Genomic DNA, 25630 nt, shown 5'->3' on the forward strand with positions numbered 1-25630 from the left:
TAAGTATTTAGGGGTGTCAGTGTAGGGGTGTTTCCGTTTTTGTCTTTTTTCCGAGCCGGATGTGAGGCAAATTGCTAGTGGACCGTTAGGTCAGGCCTGTGGATTATTAGGGTTCTGTTGGTATGTTACGAAACGAGGTACATTACAAAGCGATAATAGGTACAATGTTACATAATATTCGCAAATTGCAAAATATTCTGGGCATAGAATATTTTATGCATTGTAGAGCGTATTGTCAAAGGTTTGACAAATAGAATTATGTAGTTAAGTAGAGTGTAGAGGTGTGACCTAATTTGCCACCAATCAAAACAATTATATACCTTGGTATGTCAACCTGATGTCATGCCTGGTTGTGGCGAAAAGCTCATCTCCATAGAACATATTAGCATGGCAGGTTGTCAGCTAATTAGTAGGTTCCAAATTTGATGGATATACATATATGTACAATAATCACTGATACTTAATTACAATAATCATTTATTTTGTACATAAAAATACTGCGATTTAAATTTTATATTACGCTCAGTATTACATAAGTTGTTAAGCCCATAAGTCTGAAAAACAAAAGTTGTTTTGACTTAAGGGATTTTTATATACAACAAAGACTATTTAAGAGAAATTAATTTCAATGATTGTATACAGAATCGTCTGTCATCCATACTGTTCGGTCTTGATGGACAAGAGTGTGAGAATCCCTCATACTTTCGTTTCCGAACATCATTTTTTGTGTCGCGTCGGTGTGCGCGAAGGTTTCGGGAAGTGTGGTGATTTGGACCTCATAATGAGCCTTTTCTAATAGATAACCCTGATTATTTGAAATTGTATTATGTAAAGAGAAGTTCTCAGTAATAGTGTGATAAAAGTATGACATAACTAGGTATAAATAAAATAAACTACCTACTAAATTAATAGTTTCAAACGTATTTGTTGTGTGATTACAACGTATAACATATAATGTGCAAACCTTCAAGTACATAGTCGTACAACTACTGTCCCACTGCTACGCACGGCTCTATTCTCAGACTGAAGTGTTTAGGCCTTTCTTGCGAGACCTATTTCCAGCTGTGGACTCTTAAAGGCTGATCCTTAAGACATTTTTTGACCTCTCGTGCAGGTTTTCTTACGTTGTATACCTTGGTCATTTAAATAAGTAATAATTATTTTCTAATATGCACATAAATACCTTATGCACATAAATGCACATACCTTAAAATCAGAGTTGCGTGCCTGGGATTTTAACCTCGGCCGCCCAAAGTGATTGCTCGAGTTTCTTAAACTATCTTAATCAATATCAGAGTATCGCTGGCGTGTTATACTCCTGAGTTTCTCCAGTTAAGGACCACGCGCCCAACAGTGGGATATAAAATGGATTGCACCTTACAGAACAAGCCTTAAGCAGCTACGGTGTGTCTACGCGCTACAGACGCCGTAGACCGGCTACGCGGTGAAAGTCGTTAGACGCAGCCTTCCTGTAAGGTTATGAACATCTCTCGTACTTTACAAGTAGATTTTGAAAAAAAATGTATTTATAGATAGTATCTTATCGATTATAAAAGTTATTCACGACTTATCAGATGGTATGAACTCTACCGTAAATAAAAATTGTGTTTTTATTACTGATTTTAATGTGTTTAGTAATTATTATTATCACTGCTTTATTATCATGGAATAATTGGTCAATTGTTTCGTATTCTAGAATCTGAAGTAATGTGTCTCTTATTGACTTAATACTTGAGTTCGGTGAGTGCAAGAGAGAAATCCTTCCGAAAGATATTACCCTTTAATATTAGCAAGGGTCTATGAAGTCTTAAGTAATTAATCAGTGGGACACATAATCCTAAGTTGTGTTTATGATAATGAAGACAAAACAAAATATAATACACATTTGAAATTTATTACATAGAGTTTCAAGTATATTATCAATAGGTCATTATTTCCATTAAATTATTGCAAATATATATATTTAATTTTTGTGGATAAAAACGAAGAGGTATATAAATCGGGTAAACGGGGTCAGAGGTATATAAGCCGACAGCTTAAGCTAAAACTATAGCATAAAACTATACCACCACAAGTTAGACGAATCCAACGACGCCGTTCACACACAAATCTATCCAACATTTGAGGTGTAAGGCATGCCAAAGAATGAGACATAGGTATATGTAAATTACATACACAAAATATCCAATGTAACCTAAATAGACGTGGTCGATTGTAGACTTAATAAAAGTTTCGAGTAGTCGATAAGTTTCAAATTATAATGACAAAAGTCGTGTTAATTTTATAATACACCCAGAAAGCTCTACTTTCTTAAAATTTGGCTTTTTTTTTTTAAATTTTGGTTTTTATTTCTGACAAGAGAATTAAAAACGCACGAGAAATTATTTTTATCACATTAAAATTTAATATACCAGCAACTTCACGAAACAATTTAGGAAACGTTATCAAAAAGTTATAAAAGCTATCACTGGAAACGTCAAAGCCGTATGAAATTGATTTATCCCATAGTGAATTAGTGATAGAGATAAGTTTCGCCCCTATCGGTCCGGCGCAGGCACCCCGAGCAAGCGCTAACCCGCCGCTAATTACGATCGCCACTCGCAAATTAATCATCGGGCGAGATAAATCGGCGCGTGGCCAGTATCGAGACTATTTCGGTGTAGGCGGGGCGTGATTCAGCGGAGGGGCCAGTCGCGCGCCGGCCGCCGACGTGCGAGGATCGCTGCAACGCAGTGAGTGTGCGAGCGCGATGGCGCGATGAAGACGTGCGGGCGCGCGGCGTTTTGCTGGGCCCTGCTGTGCCTCGCTGGCGGCCTGGCGGCGCCGCGCCGCCTCTACTGCGAGAGGGCGGACGTCGCCTGGCGGGCCTACCGAGCCCCCGCCGCCTTCGAGGCGCGCGTGCAGTCGCTGGCCAAGGACGCCGCCACGGTCCAGGTCCGCCGCGTCTTCCGCAGGCAGGGCCGCTGGCCGCGAGAGGACGCGGTCATCCGCTTGAAGCTCCCCCAGGATCCCCTCGAGTGCTCCGGACGATTCGAAGTGCCGTTGAAGAATAGAAGGAACTATCTCGTGTTCGCGGAGAGGCGAGGGCACGCCGCCGTGGCCCTCGGCCCTCCGTTGCGCAGGACTGGCAAGTTAATAAAGAGGATCCGCGCGGTCTACAAGCCTGGTTACAGTGAGTGCTTTGTGATTTAGTAAGGTGATACGCCGCATGGTAGTTGAGGTGTCGTCGATACGCGAGTGACGTTACTTGAAGGTACATCTGCTTTTTGTTCAGAGTTTTCCTCGATGACTGCACTGCACGATCGATGATATGTCAACTTCTATGTGGTTTGCATGATTAGTTTGTAAGATTGTCTGTACTATTGTTTTAAGATTTTCGCGATATTTCGTCATATTTTGTATTTTTGACGATAACAATAAATAAAATTTAAATATAACTGACGCAACATCAAACCATTTGACGGTAACATCAAATCGCAACAAAAAGTACTTCAACATATCAAACGTACGCTGCACGCGCGGAGTATAAATGCAATAAATTTTAATGCTAACAAACAAATATGCGATGGCAGGTGTATCGTACGAACAAGTAGCCATTATGAATCCATTTTAGGCGCCGTGTAAATAGTGGTCGAAGCAGCATCGTGGTCACCGTAGCAAAACATACCAGCACTAAACGTGCACTGTACTCATTTATGCACCCTTCATAATATAAACGGTCAGTAAGTTGGATAAGAAAAGTACGAGTCGTGTTGAAAATTAAATTATTCCTCGAGATACAGGCATCTTTCTTTTTCCACATTTTATTGCTCTTTCGGTAGACGGTTCGCTTCGGATTTCTTCGACGAAGCACGTGTGAAAAGTTATTTTTATATCCGTGTGGGTTTTAGATAAAAGAGATTAGTGACGTTATTAATCTATCTTCCCTTTTGACTGGATCTTCGTTTGCCGTAAATAGCTTATGTATAAACTATTGCTGCATGGTAAATTGTTGACTCCATCTTGCTTCGTAATACAAATATTGGTGAAATTTGCATGAAAATTATTCTCATATCTATTCATATTTTGGTTTTGATATATTTCTGACTTGAGAATTGACTCTGTGAATTTTATATTAACAGCACTGTGTATATATAACTTTAATTCTCTTTATTACTGAGAGTACATAATACATACTACAAGTGACGAAGAATCATTGTTTACAATATTAGAACGCTTACCGTTAAATCGTAGTAAGGATTTCCACAACGCATATAGCTAACTTTGACTTTCATATAAACAAACGTAAAGAAGCAATGATCGAAAATTCGAAGTATATTCAGGTCAAAATTATTTTTTTTAAAGCATCGTCTGATGCAATCTAGATTTCAATATTTAAAACCTAACTGTGTTATAAGTCCAACAGAATGAGGTAAACGAGTACGCTACGTAGGAACGTAACTCAGAAGCTTCAATGCTTTGAACTCGACATAATTATGGACTCCTGAAAACGGTATCCAGTCATCAGCGCCGTTAATACTGCAAGTGCCAAATCTTTCAGAAACGAAAATGCACGGTAATCTTAAAGACTTTTACCCGACTTACTCGAAGAATAATGTTTTTCAAGCGTATATATTTATTTAAGTATATAACAACAACGACAAATATTGGTACACCAAATATAAAATACATATAAAACAATAAATGGGATAGCGTACAAAAAGGCGGTCTTATCGCTTAGAAGCGATTTCTTCCAGACAACCTTTGGGATGGAGTTAAATAAATATGAGATCGTAAGACGTACACATACAGTAAGAAAGTATATATATAAATACATCACAGACATGTCCTGTGTAAGTGGCATAACATAGGTAAGATGGGAAACGTAACAAGGAAACCAAGTAATGAGCCTTGACTTGGTTCTTAAAGATACATATATAATATAATATATATGTCTCATTCTTGGCCACATCCTACAGCCCAAACGGTTTATCAGATTTTAACGTATGAGGTTTCATTAGATTCGTCTAAATAGTAGAAGTGGCATAGACTATACCTTTAAACAGTCTAATTTTTAGTTTTTACAATAATTACTGATTTCTTAATGAACACGAATCAGTAGCAGAGTAAAAAATAATTACAAAAGCGATACCTAAAACGGTAATGTCATAACATGTCATCAAGGTACTAAAAATAGTAGTAAGTTCCGTCACTGTCGACTGTCGAAGTGTGTACTATTTATATAATTTCTCTGTATTAATATAACTTAAGTGCCATCCTATCTTTATGTAAAAGGAACTCTCTTTCCACCTCGTATTTTTAAGCAGAAATTACCCTACAAAAATTTAGAATCGCTCAAACATAAAAGTGATAATTATATCACTCCATATAAAGGCCCGTCAAAAGAGATATACTTTTTGAAATACGTATGGTTTGCCTATACACTTATAGATTTGATCAAGCGTTAAATTTTAGAAATTGGCAGGTGGAGATTTTTTTCTGCTTTCCGACAGCAGTGTTAAACGTTAATCTGTTTTGATTCTAAGGATGTGGTAAGTGAGACATTCCAAGTAGTCCTCAGGGTTAACGAGGAATCTATGGCTGATCTCAATCTGCAGACAAACACGAACACAGTTTTATTTATTCGTGTAAATGTTTTCCTTATTACCTCGTACTCGATCCCGGTATGACAAGTCGGTTAAATTCGAGAATAATTAAGTCACAATTGCTCGTGAGAAAACTGATGAGCAAAAAGCAGTCTAGAGATAAGCTAGAATTCTGATGGGCTTCTAGCCGCTTCCAAGTATATTAAGACTTCCCGCGACGATTAATGATAACAATTAAATAGAGATAATTTGACAGCTTGATTTAGTTACACAGTTGAGTGCAATAAAAGTTATGATCCCATCAATTATTTAGGAAGTGGATGATGATAGGCTATAAAGTTTTGAAAGATGATCGTAATCAAACTTAAGACAATTCAAGAAAATAATTTCTTAGATTGCACTTATTGATATTACGACACAATACTTACGTTTGTGCTAAACAGAAATCTGTAGAGACGTGTTACGGCAAGGTTGATAAAATTGTCATCACCGCTATTAATCTCGAAATAAAATGTGCAGAAAAAAGCAAATTGCATAATGGGAACCGCGATGAGTAACGAGAAAGTTCAGAGCGACCCGCAGACGGCGGCGGAAATATCGGAACAAGTGCCAAAAAACTCGGTGGCAACCGCGTAAGATATCGTAAAGGTCTGTGCGTAAAGAGACCGGTTACTGATCCCACACCAGTTCTATTGTATGATGTATGTAAAGCTACGATTCCAAATCACAAGTTATTTAATCATACTACAGAATTTATAAATTATTTCGATGGCAATAGTGCTAAATGAATTATACAGAGATACAGAGAATGATATCGTATTGAAACGAAGTTTGAAAAAGTATATTATGTTTTTGTCCTCCAAATTTCGTATCCTGAAGCTCGTTCGTTTAGTTAAAACCAAAAGTAAAAATCAGCATGTGATAGTTCACATCACATGCTGATTCTAAGTTTAGTGTAGTTTTCTAAATTTTCTCTTTTTTTTTAAATCTAAAATCAGTATTTTCTTAGAAACAATATCTGATCAAATAGATATAGTAAAAATAACATTTGAAAAATTATTCATTACCTTCATGAAGAGAATACTCTTTAACAAAAGCATTAATGACTAACTAACTAAAAGCAGTCTCACTGTATCAGCATACGAGTAAGCAAGATTAATGTGAACACACCTCAACACTACATTTGACAGACTAGCACAGACAAGTCGCAACTGGAGCGTGTTATGACGTCAGCCCATTGAGGCGCCCACAGCCTCCTCCAACAGACACCTCTGATAGCAGATGATCACCGTTGATGACGTAATAAATGTTTCCGATGACGTCTCTACCAATAATACAAATTAAAAAAAAACGAATTGAAAAATGATGCAAACTAAATACAATTTGAGTATGTAGTTAAAAATCCTTTTGATTAAACTTTGATATGTTTTGAAAATTAATCTATAAATGTAAAATTAATATTTGTTATATTAGTTGGACAAAAGAAATGGAATAATTATAACTAAGACGTAATAAAATTCTTATGTCGGTAACAGAATTCATAAAAGAATAGATTTGGTTGTCACAGATTTTAAAAAGGATTACTCATATTACGATTTCTATAAGTATTTATACAGAAAAGATTAAATATTTGAAAGATAACGTAGATTACTTAAATATTTCATTGTTATTATCAATATTAGAGTCATCATTCCACTTAACTACATTATCTACATTTCATACGTTTGCACTCATATATTCAACACTCGTATTAGACGATTATCCATCCAAGTATTGATTAGTATTATTCAACCGATCGATCTCAGTATGTGCGCCGGCGCCACTAAATTGGTACCTCAATTAATTGTCCTCTATTGTTCTCTTCGTCACTATAATGCATATTGCTTTTTATATTAATGATTAATTATTTAGCAAGACGCTAAGGTACTTTAACTTACTGATTTGGATTCGTAATAGGTTTGTAATCATTAACATAATTAATACTTTTACATAACGGAAAACGATTTAAATTCAGAAATGGTTTGTTTTCAAAATTAGAAAAAACCCTTACGAAATTATTTAAGCTTATATTTCTATTTTTATGATTCTCAAACATAAAAACGCAACTTAATTTTTTGCTCTCTTTGGGATTATTTTTAATAACAGTGGCAGCAAACCATCAATGTTAAGTTGACAATAGCTAAGCAAATACTCTGTCTATATTATAAAGTGCCATTTAAAAAACTTCTCTAAACACAAAAAATGAAAACTTTAGAACTGGAACATTAAAAAATGACAATGTTATTATTAATGTGATGGACGCGACTTGTGCTCTTGCAAGGCCTATTATAATTGAAACGGCAACGTTGCCAAATGCTATCAGATGGGATGAGTGTTCAACATTACATAATGAATTTAGTAAGCATGACCGTTCACTAAAATCACTAATTTATTGGAGCCAGGAATAAAGATATGCATCAGCGTAAAGTTTTACAAATTCTGAAAGAAATAAAAATGTTTTAGATTCGCGATGTTTTACTGAAAATGTTTGATATGTCTCATATACGATATGATTTAAATGTAGAGTAGGAGACAAGACTGATTTTGTATGAAAATTTTACTAATGATCATTTAAATAAATGTGTAGCAAAATCAGATTTGTAGACTTCACACACCAGTGAACATTACAGAAAACATCCAGGCATATACGTTTCTTGTCTTTATTCTCCATCGCCGTTAAAAAGTGATAATTTTATTGCCTTCTAAAACTATTTGGAAATAACACAGAAATTTAAAATTATGTTATTGTCCAGAATAAACTCCACGTCATCAGATCGGAACCTTTTAACTTTAATTGGTGTGAGCTCGCTTGGATACGAACCCACGAGTGGCGCTTACCTCCTCCTGTTTACATTCGGCGCTCTGTTAGCAAAATGTTTATCTTTCTGGATGCTATCCATCGTTTTTTCTTTGTTAATGCTCCGCTTTCATTATTCGATTGTAAATCTGTCTCGGTTCGATCTACGAGCCTTTAGTCATGTATTGTCAAAACTGCATGGTTTTCAACGTGAATTCCGATTGTAATTGCTAGTAATTTCGCTTTGTCTATCGTGTAAACAATAGTAGATGTGTTTATACTCACAGAATTCATAGCAAGATCCAAGAATAAATTGTTGATATGCTGTCGAGACAGTTGATTTATAGTTTATAATGTCTATATGCTTCTCGAGTTCAAGATCAAGTTTGTCGTTAAGCTGAAGTACTGTCTAATTATGACACGAACGATTACGTTTCATTACATCATGTGTGTGTATGCTCACATTTGTTAATTGAAAAGTGCAAGTAAAAAATTATAAGTGTCTGAAATAAAAATGCAACTAAAGGACGCGTTATCTTTTAGTACATATAGTTCAGAATAGTATAGCTTTGTATATGAATTTAATTAAACTTAAATATTATTATAATATGTTGCTAAAATGTCAATTTTATTATTCATATATTTTTGTGGCATTCTAAAAAGAAAAAAAACGAATTTAATATTTTTTAAAGTAGTTTATGAAATATGACTATCCAAATGATGATTCGTATCATATGTTGAGTTATACTCAGAGCTAGATGAAAGTAAAGGAGTCGTGTTTCAGCTATTTGCAGAACAACTGAGATGGGAAATAGAAATTCGGGGAAATCATCTACGTACTTATGTACAAAGAGAATACTAGCAGGTTGCGTCTTACTCTATAATTATAAATAATTTTCGTGTACATTAAAATAATAATATTTTTGTTTATCTTTATAATATGAGCTCTTTATAACAATCTTAACCAATCTTAACTTTCCTTTTTTTTTCAAATTATTATTAAAAGTCCAAGTGACATTTTCTGAATTTAGTGTCCAAAGATGTGACGTCATAGTCAGTATGTATCGATGATATATGGTTTAGGAATAAATTTTGGTGGTATGTAGGCATATGTTTCAATGCTTGTAAGCGCTTGTATCCTGCGTGGGAGGAAGGGCACTGCACCTGTGTAAACTATATATCATCATATATCTTAATCGTAGATTGACGCAAAATTCTTTATCATAATTTAAAATTTAATTTCTATTTGCTAAACACAGCTGACATAGCATTTCGATACTTGGAGCAGGGATAACGACATGGCATTGTCCCACTGCTGGACATGAATCTCCTCAGAGGTTAAAGGGGGTTCAGGTCACAATTCTTCACATGGGCTAAGTAAATCTCCACACAACTTTAATATTTGTTGAACGATTTTCCGATGTTTTCTTTCACGGTTATAATAGTGATAATAAATTTTGTAATACATACATAACTTCGAAAATTTTGAGGTACGCGCCGAGGATGGATTGACTCCATTAACCACCAGATTGAGAGCTGTCGTTAGAGAAACATCGTAGGTTAATCGTCAGTCGTAGGGAAAGCACGATCTGTTGTGAGATATAATTAAGTAAACGAAAGCTAATGTGTCCATGTTACAAAGAATAAATAATTTAAATATTTACACTTAATTATAAGGGGATATCATTGGGTTACTAGATCTAAAATATAAGACATACGAAATTGGCCTGGGCTAGGCATATGAGACGTTCTTGGCGTCAAACACTTTACACTTAGGCTCGGTCTTTGAAGGCGGTTTAAGGGCGACGCCCATGTCTAAAACTAAAACATTAACAATCCACTAATTACTGTAGGTGCAGTAACCAACTCGTCCTCTGAAGTTACACCGCGTCTTATTAAAAAGCTTTTATTTCATAATGGCGGTGTTGGCAGCCGTTACGGGCCGGCGATTTTCCATTATGTCCGCTCCGCTCTGCCGGGTTTACTGTCCTATTAGAAATATTAACGTACTCTGCATTATAATATTTTACTTGCACGACCCGAGTTCACTGTGTTATAAGACTATTACGGGCAACTGACTCTTTCTTTTCGACCCGTAGCGCCGGTCACCATGTCTGACGCGCGGTTTTGGGTATTGGTCCCCGACCAGACAGATCTGAATATGAATTTAAATTTCCCTTGTGGGTCTGGGTGTTAGTGTATTTGTGTGCGTACGACGCACAGAATTCTAGTGTGCGGCTGTGAGTGTAGAAAGTGTTTTCATTTTCTTTTTGTCACTCAAATGTTCAAATGTTGTCACTCATTAGTAGTCTACTAAATACTTCGTCATGGAATTATGTGAATATTAAGTCAAGATTAAAAAAAAAATCAGCCGAATTTTATTGTGGCGATTACATGAAAATATATCCATAATAGGCCCGAAAAAGTAATTCAACGGTTATTCATTGCAATCATTACAAAAAGTGCGAGTGAAAGTAATTTGATTCCGAAGACACCACCGCCACACCTGTCTGCCTATTAACAGTAATGTTAAGTTTATCCGAAGTTTAGTCTTCTGGGATCTGTCAGCAACGCTACTGTAGCCGACTTCAAGTTATATAATCTTATGAGGTTGATTACATTACATGTCCATGGGCGGCAGTGGCCTTACCAATCAGGTGGACTGCCTGCTTGCTACGTATATTATAAAAAAGTGCTGTTACCATGACAGGGGTCGGTCAATACCTATCAGGCCAGGCACTGAACCGCGACCACCGTGCGGATACACGCGTTAATCAAGGACGCTCCAATATTTCAGATACCATTGTCTGAAGCCAGTCATCGTTGACTGCACCTACCGGTAGGGGGCGTTGAATGAGCTCGACACCATGGTTTAGTGTCGAAAACTATTTACTTACCTATTATGTAACAATGTTATTTATTGCATGTAAGGGAGTCCAACGAAGCCGTTAATGACCATTCTGAACTAGTTTTGCCAACGAAAGATGGAAAGACAATGTAGGTACTCGTAAAATCGGCTTAAACAAACAACTTAAGCAAAACATTAAATAGATTGATTGATTTAATAATTATTAACACGTGTTAACTTGTCGGTAGTAGTAACGCATTTGTAGCTGACCTCAGATGAGAATAATTTTATCTGGGGTTGATTAGATATGTCAAGATTAGAATTCATGTTCGCATTTTACAGAATAGCATTGAAATTACTAGTAAATTTGAGTTTCGAAAAGGTTAAAATACCAAGTTCGAGTCCTTTATGGAATCCCAAATACTTAGGTGCATTGTCAGAACTCCTTTCACACAGTTTCAACTCCAGACTCGAAAATATGGCGCTAAATGTTGTCGATTTGGATTTGATATTTCACCACCATTTCACTTTTCCAGACTATAAAACGATCGCCACTCTAGTATCGAGATTAGAATACGGTTTTTACAGAGAAGCACTCCATACATTATCAAGGGCGATTAAGTTTTTAATCCGAGTGTAATATATTTGGTTGGAATTCAGTGCGGTCGGTGACGTCGTGTTGGTATGTGTTTCAGAGACTGCGCGTCGATTCCGCCGCCTTCAGCATTTTTCACGGTAGGTATGTGGTTATAGTTATGATTATAATAGATTTATCTATATTATTCATAAGAACTATTTATTCGCTTGAAATATAGTCTTCAATTTTCTATTTATATGTTTATTGTTGTTACCTATTAAATGGCGCATGACTCGAGTTTTGGGGCTATAAATTCTCATGATTATGTTGTGTGCTATGGGCAGAACGAATAACACCCACAGTAGGACCCACAATTATTTTATAGTTATATACATACATATATTGACATATATCTTCTTAGCCATGGTAATCACAAAACCATGCTTATCTCTTATTGAATCGAATGAAATCTACATAAATATAACTATTTCTACTTTCTTGCATACAAACTGAAAATAAATCCTTTAAATGCATTTTCATTTCAAATTTTAATAATTGGTATAAATTGAATAATGTGATACTCTACAAAATCATTTTTATTAATATAATACTAGTTTAGGTATGGAGTCTAGTATCAGAATACGTCTGAAACTGCTTTAAACCGTGCGATAAAATGTGCGTGATGTCCCTAAAACATGCAAACATAAAACATTCGCTATAACACCGTCTGACTCTATAAATAATAACTGAATAGTTGTCTCTCAGATGCAGTTAAATTCTTTAAATTCGGACCGCTGTTTCCGTGCCAATATAAACCACTAATATTCTTGTAACTCCCTATTATTTTAAGACTATAGTTCAGAGTCGCGAAGCAGAAAGACAGACAGGAATAAAATTGTGAATTATGTTCGTACGTCTGATCTTTTATTAGTGGAGCGAGATGTATTTTTCATATCGAGGTAATTATGGACCATCTTTTCTTTACTATTTCTAACTAGAATCGTTTTGTCCACCTGATGTTGGGATCAAATGGACTGCACAAATATAAATTATTGTAGCGTCTTCCCGCTACTCGTCAAGACATGGCGCTGCTGAATCACGCTATCGAAGTTTTCTAAACATCTTGCATATATACAAGCTCCGAACTGAGACTGTCAGAGCACGGCCACTCACCTAGCCCGGCGGGAGATTTCCCTTTGCCAACAAAAATAATGGACAGTAGATGCAACTTAAAACCAATCGAAACTTATTGGTTATGTGGACTAAGTAGTGTCTTATTGAACTCACTTTCAATTTAAGTAAATATTTAAAATTAATTCATCTTTAATGTCAAGTTGTGTCCTGGTTTTCATAAATACCTATTATAAATAGCACTTTCTCCACGCATATCCACACTTGGTTTTGATGTGTGTTATATTTGTCATGGACACATATAAGACTAATTACACAAACACTCAGAATAGAATTTGAAGGTTCGATCACCACCCCCACCGGCACCAGCATCATACCAGGTCCGAAACGAGAATGCTCTATATCAAATCAGTATGATGATTGCTCTGCCACGTGGATTGTCTGGTAAATGTCTTTTTCGAATGATGAGTTTATCTGTAAGTAGCTATACATTTTAGACTTTATAACTTAAGATATATAGTTTGTAAGGAAAAATGTTATTAATGTACAACTGTTGATAAACCTGAATAAATTAAAAAATCGCGAGATAAGGCAAAAATACTTCAGTAATATCCCATCGCAATTATTTCATTAAATAAGGTATTTCTTAAAAACAGCAACACACCTGTGTTCTTCTTTAGTCTTATCCTAATTGGGTTCCTCTATATAAGATCGGCACTACTTCCATTACATAAGAAGGCCGTAACTTTATTTTCAATAATCTCTCTTCCCTACTCGATAAACATATTAACATGGATTTGAATAAAGTGCGTAAATTACGTAATGTAAATAAATCAATAAACACAGGTACAGTGCAGCGCGGACATTAGCGGCCACCCGTATGCAATGTAATGGTGTTTCCACACGGTTGGCGGTTAACACGTCCATTGCGATTATTTGTACCGTCGTAGTTTGAGGAAGCACAACAACAACAGGCATATTTTTCTATGGATGGCAAAGTAATTCGTACAGAATTAGGGTTAATTTACATGTACAGACATAGAGCGTTTCAAATAAAAAATATTCAGGCAAATTATTCACCTATACAATGTGTATTCATCATCAACCCATTACTGCCCCACTGCTGGGCACGGGTCCCCTCTCATAATGAGAAGGATTAGGCCATAGTCCACCGCGCTGGCCAAGTGCGTATTGGTAGACTTCACATACCTTTGAGGTGTTTTTTTTAATCTCTCAAGTATGCAGGTTTCCTCACGATGTTTTCCTTCACCGTTTAGGAAGTGATAATTAATTTCTAATACGCACATAACTTTGAAAAATCAAAGGTGCGTGCCTGGGATTTAAACCTCGAACGTACACGAACTTTATGTTAATGTTTAGAAATATACCTATTTTACGTTATTTAACATTTGTCCGGGGGACTGCATGGTCTTTCGCTATTTCAATTAAAAGATAATTAAATAAAACTTAAAAGCTCGATTCTACAAAATCGGAAGAAAATAATTCGATACCTATAACATACCAAGAAATACTAAACCAAATTGCAAATAGGAAGGATACGTAGAATTATAAAATGCAGATATTTTAAATATGTTGCAATACAAAAAGCCCGTCGTCTGAACAAGCGTCCCATCTTACAGCGGTACAATCTCTAATAAGAAAATTATGCTCACATCGCTTCCTCTTTACCGGTGGGAACGAAACTTTTTGTACAAACCTCGCGATGTATAATCAAAAGGACTTTTGGTCGATAAAGTCATTACGAATGATTACATGTCCGAGATTTCGCCGCTGGTTCCACACATACGAGTAATAGATAAGCGATAGATTTTGTTAATAGAAACGGTAAATGTTATGGCGTCTGTGTGATATAAAGGTATAGGTGTAAGGAATTTAAACTACTAAGTTGTTTTTCTATATCATTAATCAAATAATTTAAATTGTATCATAAACGTGATCATCACGTGACAATCAGAACTTATATGTACCTTATATTTCATTTAATTAATTTAAAATTGATAAGGTATGTTTGTTAGACCGTACAGCAGCAATACAGTTTAATTGAACGCTTACTATACTCATTCGCCATGTACCCACACTGTTGCTATATTTATACTAGAAACTATGTAAGAATGTGGTATATACCTATTTAAGTTACTTTATCTTTCTGTATATTATTTAGTTTTCTTGTATCTTATGTTTTTATCTGTATATTATTTAACGAGAGTTGCTCTCATTGTCAACATGATGTTATACAGCTTATTTAAATTATCTCTCTTATCGCTTATTAGTTCCTCGCTTGTGGTGCAACAAGTGACGCGATGCCGATGGCGTACGTTGATAACATCGTAATGCGCCTATGCATGTACGTATCAGCAAGTTTCCTTACAAAACCTTCCTTTAAATATGACAGACGCATTTGTAAGTAAAGTATGTATCGGTTAATTCTTTACTAAATAGAGACCTCGTTTCCGTTTATGGAGTTTACACGTCTTACTGTGAGTTTGTACAAGTATTATGGTGGTAAAATAAAAACAGATATATATATAGATAGATAGACGTTAGATATATAGATAGATTTATGAAGAGTTACGGGAGGCCTTGCACGTACCCTGGGTTGAGTGGTTATTTAGGACTTTCCTGTAAAGGGGGTTCGGTAGTTATCGCGCTTAGCTGTGCGTATTATTAAGCACAGTCTTAAATCAAACATGATTAACATGGCCTCGCGAATAAATAATATAATGAAAAATGTAGACGGTTACAAAATTCACGGGGTTCTGGATTCAATTCTCGATGGGCAACAACATATTATATCAACACCTGATAGATACATTTCGATATATTTCAGTAAACATTGGATGAACGTTCACTTTTAATTCTTCTGTTGTTAAAAAATCAAGAAATTAATAATGTAAGATCCGCTTCAGACGTTTATTATCTTAAAGCACCATTACATGTAATAAGCAACCTTATCCTTTACCCCAGTAACAATTATATCACATAAAAGTCGTTATCACACTATTTTCCTATAAAGTTAACGAACGAATGATAACTCGTCGACATATTGCGCAAGTGCGCTTCGCCCGCTTTCGGCAAACCACTGCAAATGTCGAGGGCAAGTGTGGTTCACAAGGCATAAGCGGTAGCGGAGATATAAAAGCTCTTATCATTGCAAAGAGAATGAAACACCAAGTAGAAAACATGGACATTGCTGAAATATTTCAATTTATATTACCATGTAATTTATTGTTATAATTTGTGCTATGGAAATGAAATCATACATCTGATATATCTACGTCATACATTTAGTAAGTACATATTTATAAAAATACAATAAGGATAAATGTAAATAATAGATTGTGTTAACTTATGTTTCACATTTTATCCACATCGTTACCCTATTATCATATTTGCGTTTTGTTTCCTTACTGAAATTATTTAATCATCTCCGAAATATTAGCTTAATTAACCGACTTCATTCTTATTTTTAGCCTAAATCATACCTTGTTAAATATCGAAAAATGTGAAATACACGTCTCTATGAATTTTTTGCGTTTTATTTCAATTGCTTCTTCATACAAAAACACAAACCAGAAATGAATATACATAAGCAGTGTAACTCGCTTCGCGTATAAACTTGGGGTAAACCAAAAACCCCAATTCGTATGACATTTAGAATTAATTGGTGGGCGCGGCGAATAAGTGAAAATGTCTACCGAATATAATGCAGCCTCAAAGAAAGTACCGCTGTTTTAACGACCAGAATTTTTCCAATCCCAATAGTGGGTCAGAGGTGCCCACCGCAAATACCAAGTAATTATTACCAGATTAACCGTATTGAGTAATTAAGGTGCTTTGGTTTGAAGTCTTCGACACTGATGAAGTATGTTGCGTTTTAAGCAAGCAAATTGACCCTAGCGTTATTCGCGAAATTTAAGCTTGTTTATAAATAAAAGTTTAAATGTAAAAAAGCAAAAGTATAAGCAAGTATATGTCTTTGTTTTAACACGTGTCTATAAAAATAAGTTATTTTTAATCATCTCATTTAGTTTAATGGCGATGAAAAACATAGTACGGTATCAGAGTCCTACACTGATTTTGAAGATGAAGCCTAATTGTTTAAGATGGCACGCTGTAGGTTATGACCTAAACCCTTCTTATTCTCGTTTAGACCATATCCGCTAGGTAAGTAAGAACTGATAGACTTTACAAAGCTTTAAGAACTTTCTTTGCAAAACTCTGATATATATCGACTTACATTTTTCTTCATCGTTGAAAAGTGATAATTACTTTCTAACACTTACATAATTTGAAATCTTTTGTGACCGGGTATGAATCCCGGACCTCCCAACGTGCACGGCCGAAATTTATACCACTTCGCTATTAGTGCTAGTCACACTATACACGTATAGACGGATCGTGTGCGCGGCGCCATGCCATATTAGGTGGCGGTTTTTCTATTGATTCCAAATTAATGTGATTACATCCGTACTTGGACTTCGAAGAGTACTCTAAGTACTCTTGACTTACCTGCGATTTATTATCCACTTGCTTTTGCTCGTGGTTTTACTCGCATGTTATTATTAAATACACATAGTTCTAGTATTTCCTGTGTCGTGGGTGCTACACACAAAGACAAGTTATTAAGACCCAGAACAGATATGGAAATTTCCTTCTTACTCTCTTTCTAAATTTATAGAAATAAGTCATGTCAGGGATCGAACTTGGAACCTTCCACACATTAATCTAGTCTTATAATCTTTCATCAAATAAAATATAGTTATTAAGTGTATTATATAAAATAGTTACCCAATGTCATGTTAAATATTAAATTATTATAACTTGTGTGGATTTCAATATATCAGGCCAAAATATAAAAAAATTAATGAAATGCATCTTTATGCGTGGTAGAAATACGAAGTTTCGTCCGTAGTTTCGGTCATTTCCGTAACTGGCCCAAGATCTAAAGAGTCGCGATTTGAACATTAAAAACAATATCTGTGGGGTATATAATAGGTATAAACCTACTCTCTTTAAGTTGGGACTCATCAAGAATATTATCAGTTTCCTTAAATCATAAATAAAATTTCACGATGAGAAAATATACGGACGAATCCGAAAATTTCTCGACGTATGCCAAGAGTATGGAAACCATAGATTGTATATTTATAGCAATTTATACATTTTAACGATAACACGAATCTTAATTACAACTATAAATGGACAAAAACAGTTAAGTCTGATTCAGTGCAATTTTTAAACGTAACTGACATTTTATGGTTTAATTTAAAAGACCTTTCGACCTTTAAGCTGCATCATAAATAGCAAGACTTGTCACTTGTCGGTTAAATATTAATGTATGATAAACTATGTAATTGGTTTGGGTATTACCTTAATAATTAAGTGCAGACGAAATCATAAAAATATGTAATTATAATCATACAAAATTTCATGTGAAATTGTGAATCGCTGATTTTAGAATGTCGTTTAATAACCCAATGTATATAATGTAATATAATACCGATATCTTTCGAGAAGTCTCTTTAGATTTGCTTTCCTGGAGACATGCCTGCTTGATTTTCGATTTTTTTCGACTACAATAACAAAACCTGCGAGGACTTGATGGCAAGTAATCATTCCCACATACACTCATCTGTAGCTAACTTCATATAGAACTAAGATTCGACTTGAAACCGATAACAAATGCGTTTGACGACCCAAAGACTAAGACGTTCGCTTATTCTGTTAGTCAGTTGGTATCTACACTTGTTTATCGAAGCGCAAGAGCTGCTACACGCGTGAAACTGGCGGTGGTACCTGGTTCAAACCACCCCGGTTCTACCATTCTTAATCCGCGACTCCAAAATTCACACCACCTAAAAGCCAAAGCTCCAAATCTTGAGCACCACTAAACGTCTCTAGCAACGCCTTTGCCGTCCTGGTCTAATTATACGTTCTTACGTAACAAGCCGAACTGAAATATTATTTTCAAGAGTTCACAGACCGGTGGCGGCGCCGCCACACTCTCGACCTTCCTCCTCGTCCCCTGAGCTGTGTTTGCGATGTCCCCAAGTCACGGTGTTACGACGTTTCACTGCGGTGGAGCCACGTGTCGCCTATCACTCGACGGGCCGCTTCCTTTCGGTTATTAAAGAAAAAAGTTCTGTAACGGCTCACAATCGGACGATTTTTATACTAAAACGTTAGAAGTTTCGGTTTATAGATAAAATAACGCGTATCTACGAACGTTCTGAAGTTACGTTGAATTCGAACGTTTTCGTATATCCTTGTATCATATAAAGTTGTCTGGTCGAAGCTTCTGCAATTAACAATGACAAGCTTAACGACAATTGGATTGGTGGTCACTATCATATCTTCCAATTCGACTAATAAAAATTACTGTCTTACCTATACTGTCTTACATATATAAATAACTCTTGTCGTAGAGCAAATACGCCCCAGCAAGATAAGGAGGTATGATATATGAGAAGCTTTGGTCTCAATACTTAGACGTTCACAGTTAGTCTTAAATTATCACAAAGTAAATCTGGGCTTACTTACCAATGTCTACGCTACTTACCATTTCAATATCGTACAAAGACAATTTTATCTCTGTTATGGTTGTAACTCTACTTTACTGCAAAAGGTAACTACTACTACTACTAAACTACTGATGGAATTTGGATGAAATTTCGCACACCCATAGTTTGTGGCTCGCATTAACATAAAGTATACTTTTACTTTGGTAACCGCAGCCGTAGGCAGAAGCTAGTAACATCAATACACGTGGGTGCCAAATGCAATGATGATACTCCACTCAAATCCAGTATATTCTTCACACAAAGATGCTACAATCTACTTAAACTCCTCATCCATTGCTAATACACTTGAGATCTTGATAATGAAACTATGGACCGTCGTACAATCTAAGTTTATTTGCCGCAAGTGTCTCAGGAATAGCCTGTGACATAATCACTTAGTATTTTCTAACTCCGTACCCATTACTCATTGGCTTAATGGATTATCGTTCTAAAGATCGTAAGATCGTCACGCTCTTTGTTTATGCTATTTATTGATCTAAAACTATTATAAGTGCATTTTAGACGCTAACTAATGTACATGGAATAATTATGTTAGTTCCTATAGCTCCGAAATTAGTTCGAATATTAGCTGTATTAAATCGAATACGATTTACAAATCTCTCGCTTATTAGTCTTAAACTATTGCAAGTGTTTATTGCTAACTAATGAATATTGTAACTGGTATCCTTATATTCTTATACTACTTTCTCGTTCAAATTTCAAAGTTCCAAAAGAAGCTCGAATCTTCTGTATCGTATGGAGTACACATCGTTCTCTCAACAGTAAGTGTAATGTTGATTAAAACAGAAAATACATATTGTTTATTATTTTTATATCACCATAGCAGTGTTAATCTTAATAGCAGGTATTCGTTTTATTGTATAGAAGTTCGAAGGTGGTAGAACCCTTTGTGGTTCGACTCCGGCGGCACCACCGCCACACCTATTTCTACCTAATAACAGCAGTGTTAGGCGCTGCTGTGTTCCGTTTTCAGGGTTATGGTAAGGGAGACAGACTTTTCCGAGGCGTTCCAGCTTAGTCCTCAGGGGTAGCGGCGCATCTGTGGCCGACCTCAGGTAGGAATATCTAATCCTATCTGGGGTTCATTACAGATGTCCATGGGCCGCAGCAGCAACTCACCATCAGGTGGACTGCATGCTCGTCTGCTACTCCTATATTATAAAAAAAGTATCAAACGAGCATGCAATCTATCTGATTGGTTGGATAACCAGTAATGGCAATGGATACCTGTTTCTACCCGATTTAGTATTAAAATCTTACCTGAAGTTGGTTGATCAGGTGCTACCCCTAAAGACTAAGTTGCATTACATCCTATAAGTATATTGCTCTTACTACACCTTTCATATCAAACCCTACTCTCACAGGAAGATATTTACAGGGCTTTATACTTTTTCACCCAGACCAGAACCGAATTTGAATTAAATTAGATGTCTAATTAAGTTTGAAACTGGAATTTTACATGGCCACTTTTACCGATGTTTCTTTACTCGAATCCATTAAATGGTAGGTCAGTTGTCAGCGATAAAAAGCATGAGTAGTGTTCGAAGTTTCCCACCAATTAAGCTGTTAACGCCAATTGCCGAGCAAGTGACTTATTTACAAGTTTACGCCTTAATTCAGACAATCTAATGAACGCTGAAATTAGACTCCCAGACGGCGTAACGCTGTCTGCAGAATGTGTTAGAGATCTTGGTATTTCATATGTTCCCCCTACTTTGGTATTAGTGATAGAGCAAGAGCCCTAATACCAATAAGTCTAATAAACTACTAAGTCTAAAAGGTCTCTAGAGAATCTCTTGCTTTTACGTAAGATAAAGCTCTCAAACTTACATAGGCTAGAGATCTTCAACGTTTTTACAAAAATTACAACTTTTACAAAATATATGGAAAGTAAGAAAATCGTTGCAGTTCCACTGCATCGACCTCACATATATGCGTCCTTATTATCAAGGGTCATTAAAACTCAATTCAATATAGGTATTACTTGTATGACCTTTTTCAAGATTTTTTAGAAATAGTCGAACGTTGAAACTTTTTTAAAATATGTTTATTCAATTTTTTAATGTACATCCTCAGCTATTCCGAGTATATAATAAAATCCAGTACTAATATCACGAAGGCCCTAACACGTTTAACACCAAAACTGACTTACTAAAGCACTGAAAACATCATTAAATCTTAAGAGATAACGTTAAGAATCGCTCAACTGAGCCGCAAGCCTCCATTGTAGGTCTGTAACGGGCCTGGGAGCAAATATGTATGGTAGGACATGATAATAAAAAGAAGTCAAAGCCATATTAGCTATAACGATTATTAACCGGCCGTATGCGGACCGGGCGAGGTCCCCGGTTCAGTGCCGGGTCGAGAATTCTAAATAGCCTTCGTGGATTTAAATTAGGTCTAGCGCAAAGATGATACTGTTTTTTAAGTTATGGCAGTTTAAAGAAATAAAGCATAATAGTTGTATTACATATTGTTTTTCCCTATACATTACGATATTATGCCATTATTTTTCTTCTTCTGAGCTTTCTGAGCTGAGTTAAATCTGTGATGGTTTTATGACTTAACTAAGACACGTGTATTATAATTAAGATATCTTCAGACCCAAAGGTATCTTCTAACTTAGACTACATGCTGCATAAAATTTTGTGTTGCTACACACTACAATTAAAATACAGTAGAAATTAACACTACTGCTATACGGCTCCTAAGCTACGATCTTACGAACGTATAGGGCATTCCAGCTTAGTTCTCACGGGTAGCAATGAGTCTAAGGGACTAAACGTAAATGAGTTTCCACTTCTTGCACCGTGTGCCCAACATTTAAATCTTAAGAACCCCCACTCTAACCATCTCTAATTTGTCGAATTTATAATTATGTTTATTGGAATTAGATTGTTTGCTTTAACGGCGAAAGAAAAGATCGTGTTGGTACATTAGTTTTAGGTGCATGAAGTCTACCAATCTGTACTTAGCGTGGTCAGACACGATCAAACCTAATCATTCTAAGATCTTTGCCCAACAGTGGGACAGAATTAATTGATAATTAATATAGGTGTAATACAGTAAACAAATCGTAAATTAACATACTTACCGTTAAGTAATTAATGATTTTAATACAATAAATGTACGGTAAATCCTAGAAACACCTACGAGTTAATCTCGCATGCAGTCCACTTGATATGCGGTCATGGACGACAGTCGCCACGAACAAAAACACTTGTCTCACGTCGATCACATGTGAGGACTACACTTAGTCTGTGACTCTCCACACCTTACAAACTAAAATGCATTTGTATGATAAGACAAACAATATGAAATGTTTTGTTTCTGTTTGTTCGTTACATATTTGCAACAAAACACCAGCGCTAGTAAAAAGCATTTTGATTATTAACTAATATTTAAGGTGACTGACTGACATAGTGATCTATCAAAGCACAGTCCAAACCACTGGACGGATCGGGCTGAAATTTGGCATGCAGGTAGATGTTATGACGTAGGCATCCGCTAAGAAAGGATTTTGATCAATTCTACCCCCAAGGGGATAAAATAGGGGATAAAAATATTACGTCATACATGAACGAACTTCATACAGATCAGGAGTTTTTCTTAAGCCGATGACAGCGGCGTTGCCACCCCTGAAGGCCAACCCAGATGAGATTAGATTTCTACCTAAGATAAACCACAAGTGTGAGTTACCTCTGAGGACTAAATCAGAACGCCTCGGACAAAACTTTCTTAACAGAATCTTCAAAACGGAACACACCAACGCTTAACATTTCTGTTGTAAGGCAGAGTTAGGTGTAGTAATGGGTTCATTCGACCCACGGAAGGTCCACCTGCAAATCTGCAGTAACTTTTCATTAAGATTTGAAAGAGAAGTAAACTACCATTGTTATACTATTTTCGTTTTGTTGGGCTTCTATTTCGGACTTTTTCAATATAAAAATTACATTTATTGTATATCTATAATTCTATAACGTTTCCGTGTCGTTTTCATGTAACTTTATCAAAAATTACTAAGGGAAGTAACGCCTCAAACATTCATTAATAGTTAACAGTTAATAACAATTACGGTTTATCACCGTTTAACCAAAACGGACATTCAATAACATTTACATATCGTAAAAAATATTCTTATTATACTCTTGTACCTTTCAACTTCTTGCAAAATATTATTCCTTAATGGGAAACAAATTGACATATTCATATCGGGTAAAAAGATACATGATTAATTGTAATGTAATTATTTTTCTAAATAGGAGTTTATCGGAATACCTTTGCTTCTTTGTTTTACTGGGAAAATATGCGTCGGCCGGTGGAGAATAGCGATGAAACGCTGACATATTGTTTAGCAATTTGTATGACTGTTATGGACATTTATGCATCGCGTATTATAAATCTTGAAATAACATAAATCTTACATTTTCGAAGTACAAAGTATGGTCCGTTGTGGTGATGGTGGTATAACCCTTTGCGGTTCGACGCCAGGAGCCTGTTTCGCCTGATCGCCACACCTGTTTCTACTTAATAAGAACAGTGTTAGGCCGCTATATTAAAGTTTGAAGGGTGTGGTAAGGAAGTCATACTTATCCGAGACATTTCAACTTAGACCTCAGAGATAGCAACAGATCGGTAGCCAATATCAGGTAGGACTCTATTCTTATCTGGGGTTGATTACAAATATTCGATGTCTGCAGTGGCTACTTACCATAAATCGTGAAAAACCTATGCTCATCTATTTCAATACTTAGAAAATAAAAGTTGCTAATCCTGACTACTAAAGCGGCTGCCTCATATGTAAGTCAGCCGGTACTAACTGTGATTATATAAATGTAATAAATAATATGTCACAATAAATCATATCAACGCTATCCTATAAATCAAATCGAACATTTTATAAATAAACGTTTGTATATTTTAAATATCTATGTCAGCGCACTTGTCATCGCGTGTCCGCCATATTTGGCAGTAATTGTATGTTGCAGATCCACTTGTAGCGATGCAACATAGTTGCAGGGATAGTGTATCACAACCTTTATGGTATGCGGTTCGATTCCCAATTAAGTAAATATGGAAATTTAGAATTTAGTATGATTGCGGTCTGGTTGTTTTTGTGTTTAAGTTCCAATAAATATAATACAAGATGGTATAATAATATGATGCTTGAACATTTATTATAAGTTTAAAATAGCAAACGTGCATGCAGCCTGTGGTCACTATGGAAAAGTTCTAAAATAAATGCGTGGCCATTCCTGAGGGCTAAGAAAGTCGACTCAGACATCTTCCACTCACCAACCTTCCACGGAGACCCAAGAACTGCTTCGCTAGAATTAGGTATGACAGCATGTCTTCCCTAGTCGAGCCGAACTGTACCCTTACCATGAGTTTACAAAACGTTCCACAATTTTACGTTAAGTTTACTCAGTCCATTATTCTGTTCCGTTTACTTCAGTAGACTGAGTAAACGTAACAATAAGTAAGTGCTCAAGTCGTTTTGTCTGCCTCACATGTTCGCAACAAAAGAGACAAAACATAAAGCGCCATTTTGTCAATTTAGACATTTAATGATATGTTACTGACACTATAGTTCTGATACAATCCGCTAGGGGTGTTGATTGGAATTTGTATGGGCAATACGTAAACAAATACCAATATAGTCATATTTGTCAAAACGTAAAAAGTCATGGTAGGGGTACAGGTCTCTGGCTCTACCACCTTCCAAACTTCTTTCCTGCGTATGATATTCTGAGATGAACCATAATTTTCAAACAAAATTTCCTGTTAATACCTATATCGGTACCAACTGACGTTACCCCTGAACTTGAATACATCAAAGCAAAGCCAAAAACGTTCTCATAGGCCTAACAGAAGAAATTCTCAGTAGCATACAAAATATCCGTGTTTACTAGAAACGGGTGTTAGGGCCCGATGTTTAGTCTAGACTGCTAGACAGGAAGCTACTGAAATAGGATATTGTTTGTACCGCACCGCCATTGTCTGCTATCTGACTGGGTGAAGCTTATGACATAACTTGATGCGTGTCGCATT

At 35.9% G+C, this 25630-nt stretch overlaps 1 protein-coding gene across 2 annotated transcripts in view; it reads left to right on the plus strand.

The window, feature by feature from the left end:
• Positions 1–2680: 2680 nt before the first annotated feature.
• Positions 2681–25630, plus strand: part of vn (membrane-bound neuregulin protein vein) — an 80963-nt gene continuing 58013 nt past the window's right edge. For both annotated transcript variants that reach the window (XM_073084980.1, XM_073084979.1), the window contains exon 1: positions 2681–3172. In XM_073084980.1, coding sequence (XP_072941081.1) covers positions 2758–3172 — 415 coding nt within the window. In that variant the 5' untranslated portion in view covers positions 2681–2757. The remainder of the gene's footprint in view (positions 3173–25630) is intronic.

Source organism: Epargyreus clarus, unplaced genomic scaffold, assembly GCF_041222505.1.
Source record: "Epargyreus clarus isolate Ecla_fem2 unplaced genomic scaffold, WU_Ecla_fem_2.2 ptg000021l, whole genome shotgun sequence".
In the NCBI taxonomy this organism is placed as follows: Eukaryota; Metazoa; Arthropoda; class Insecta; order Lepidoptera; family Hesperiidae; genus Epargyreus; species Epargyreus clarus.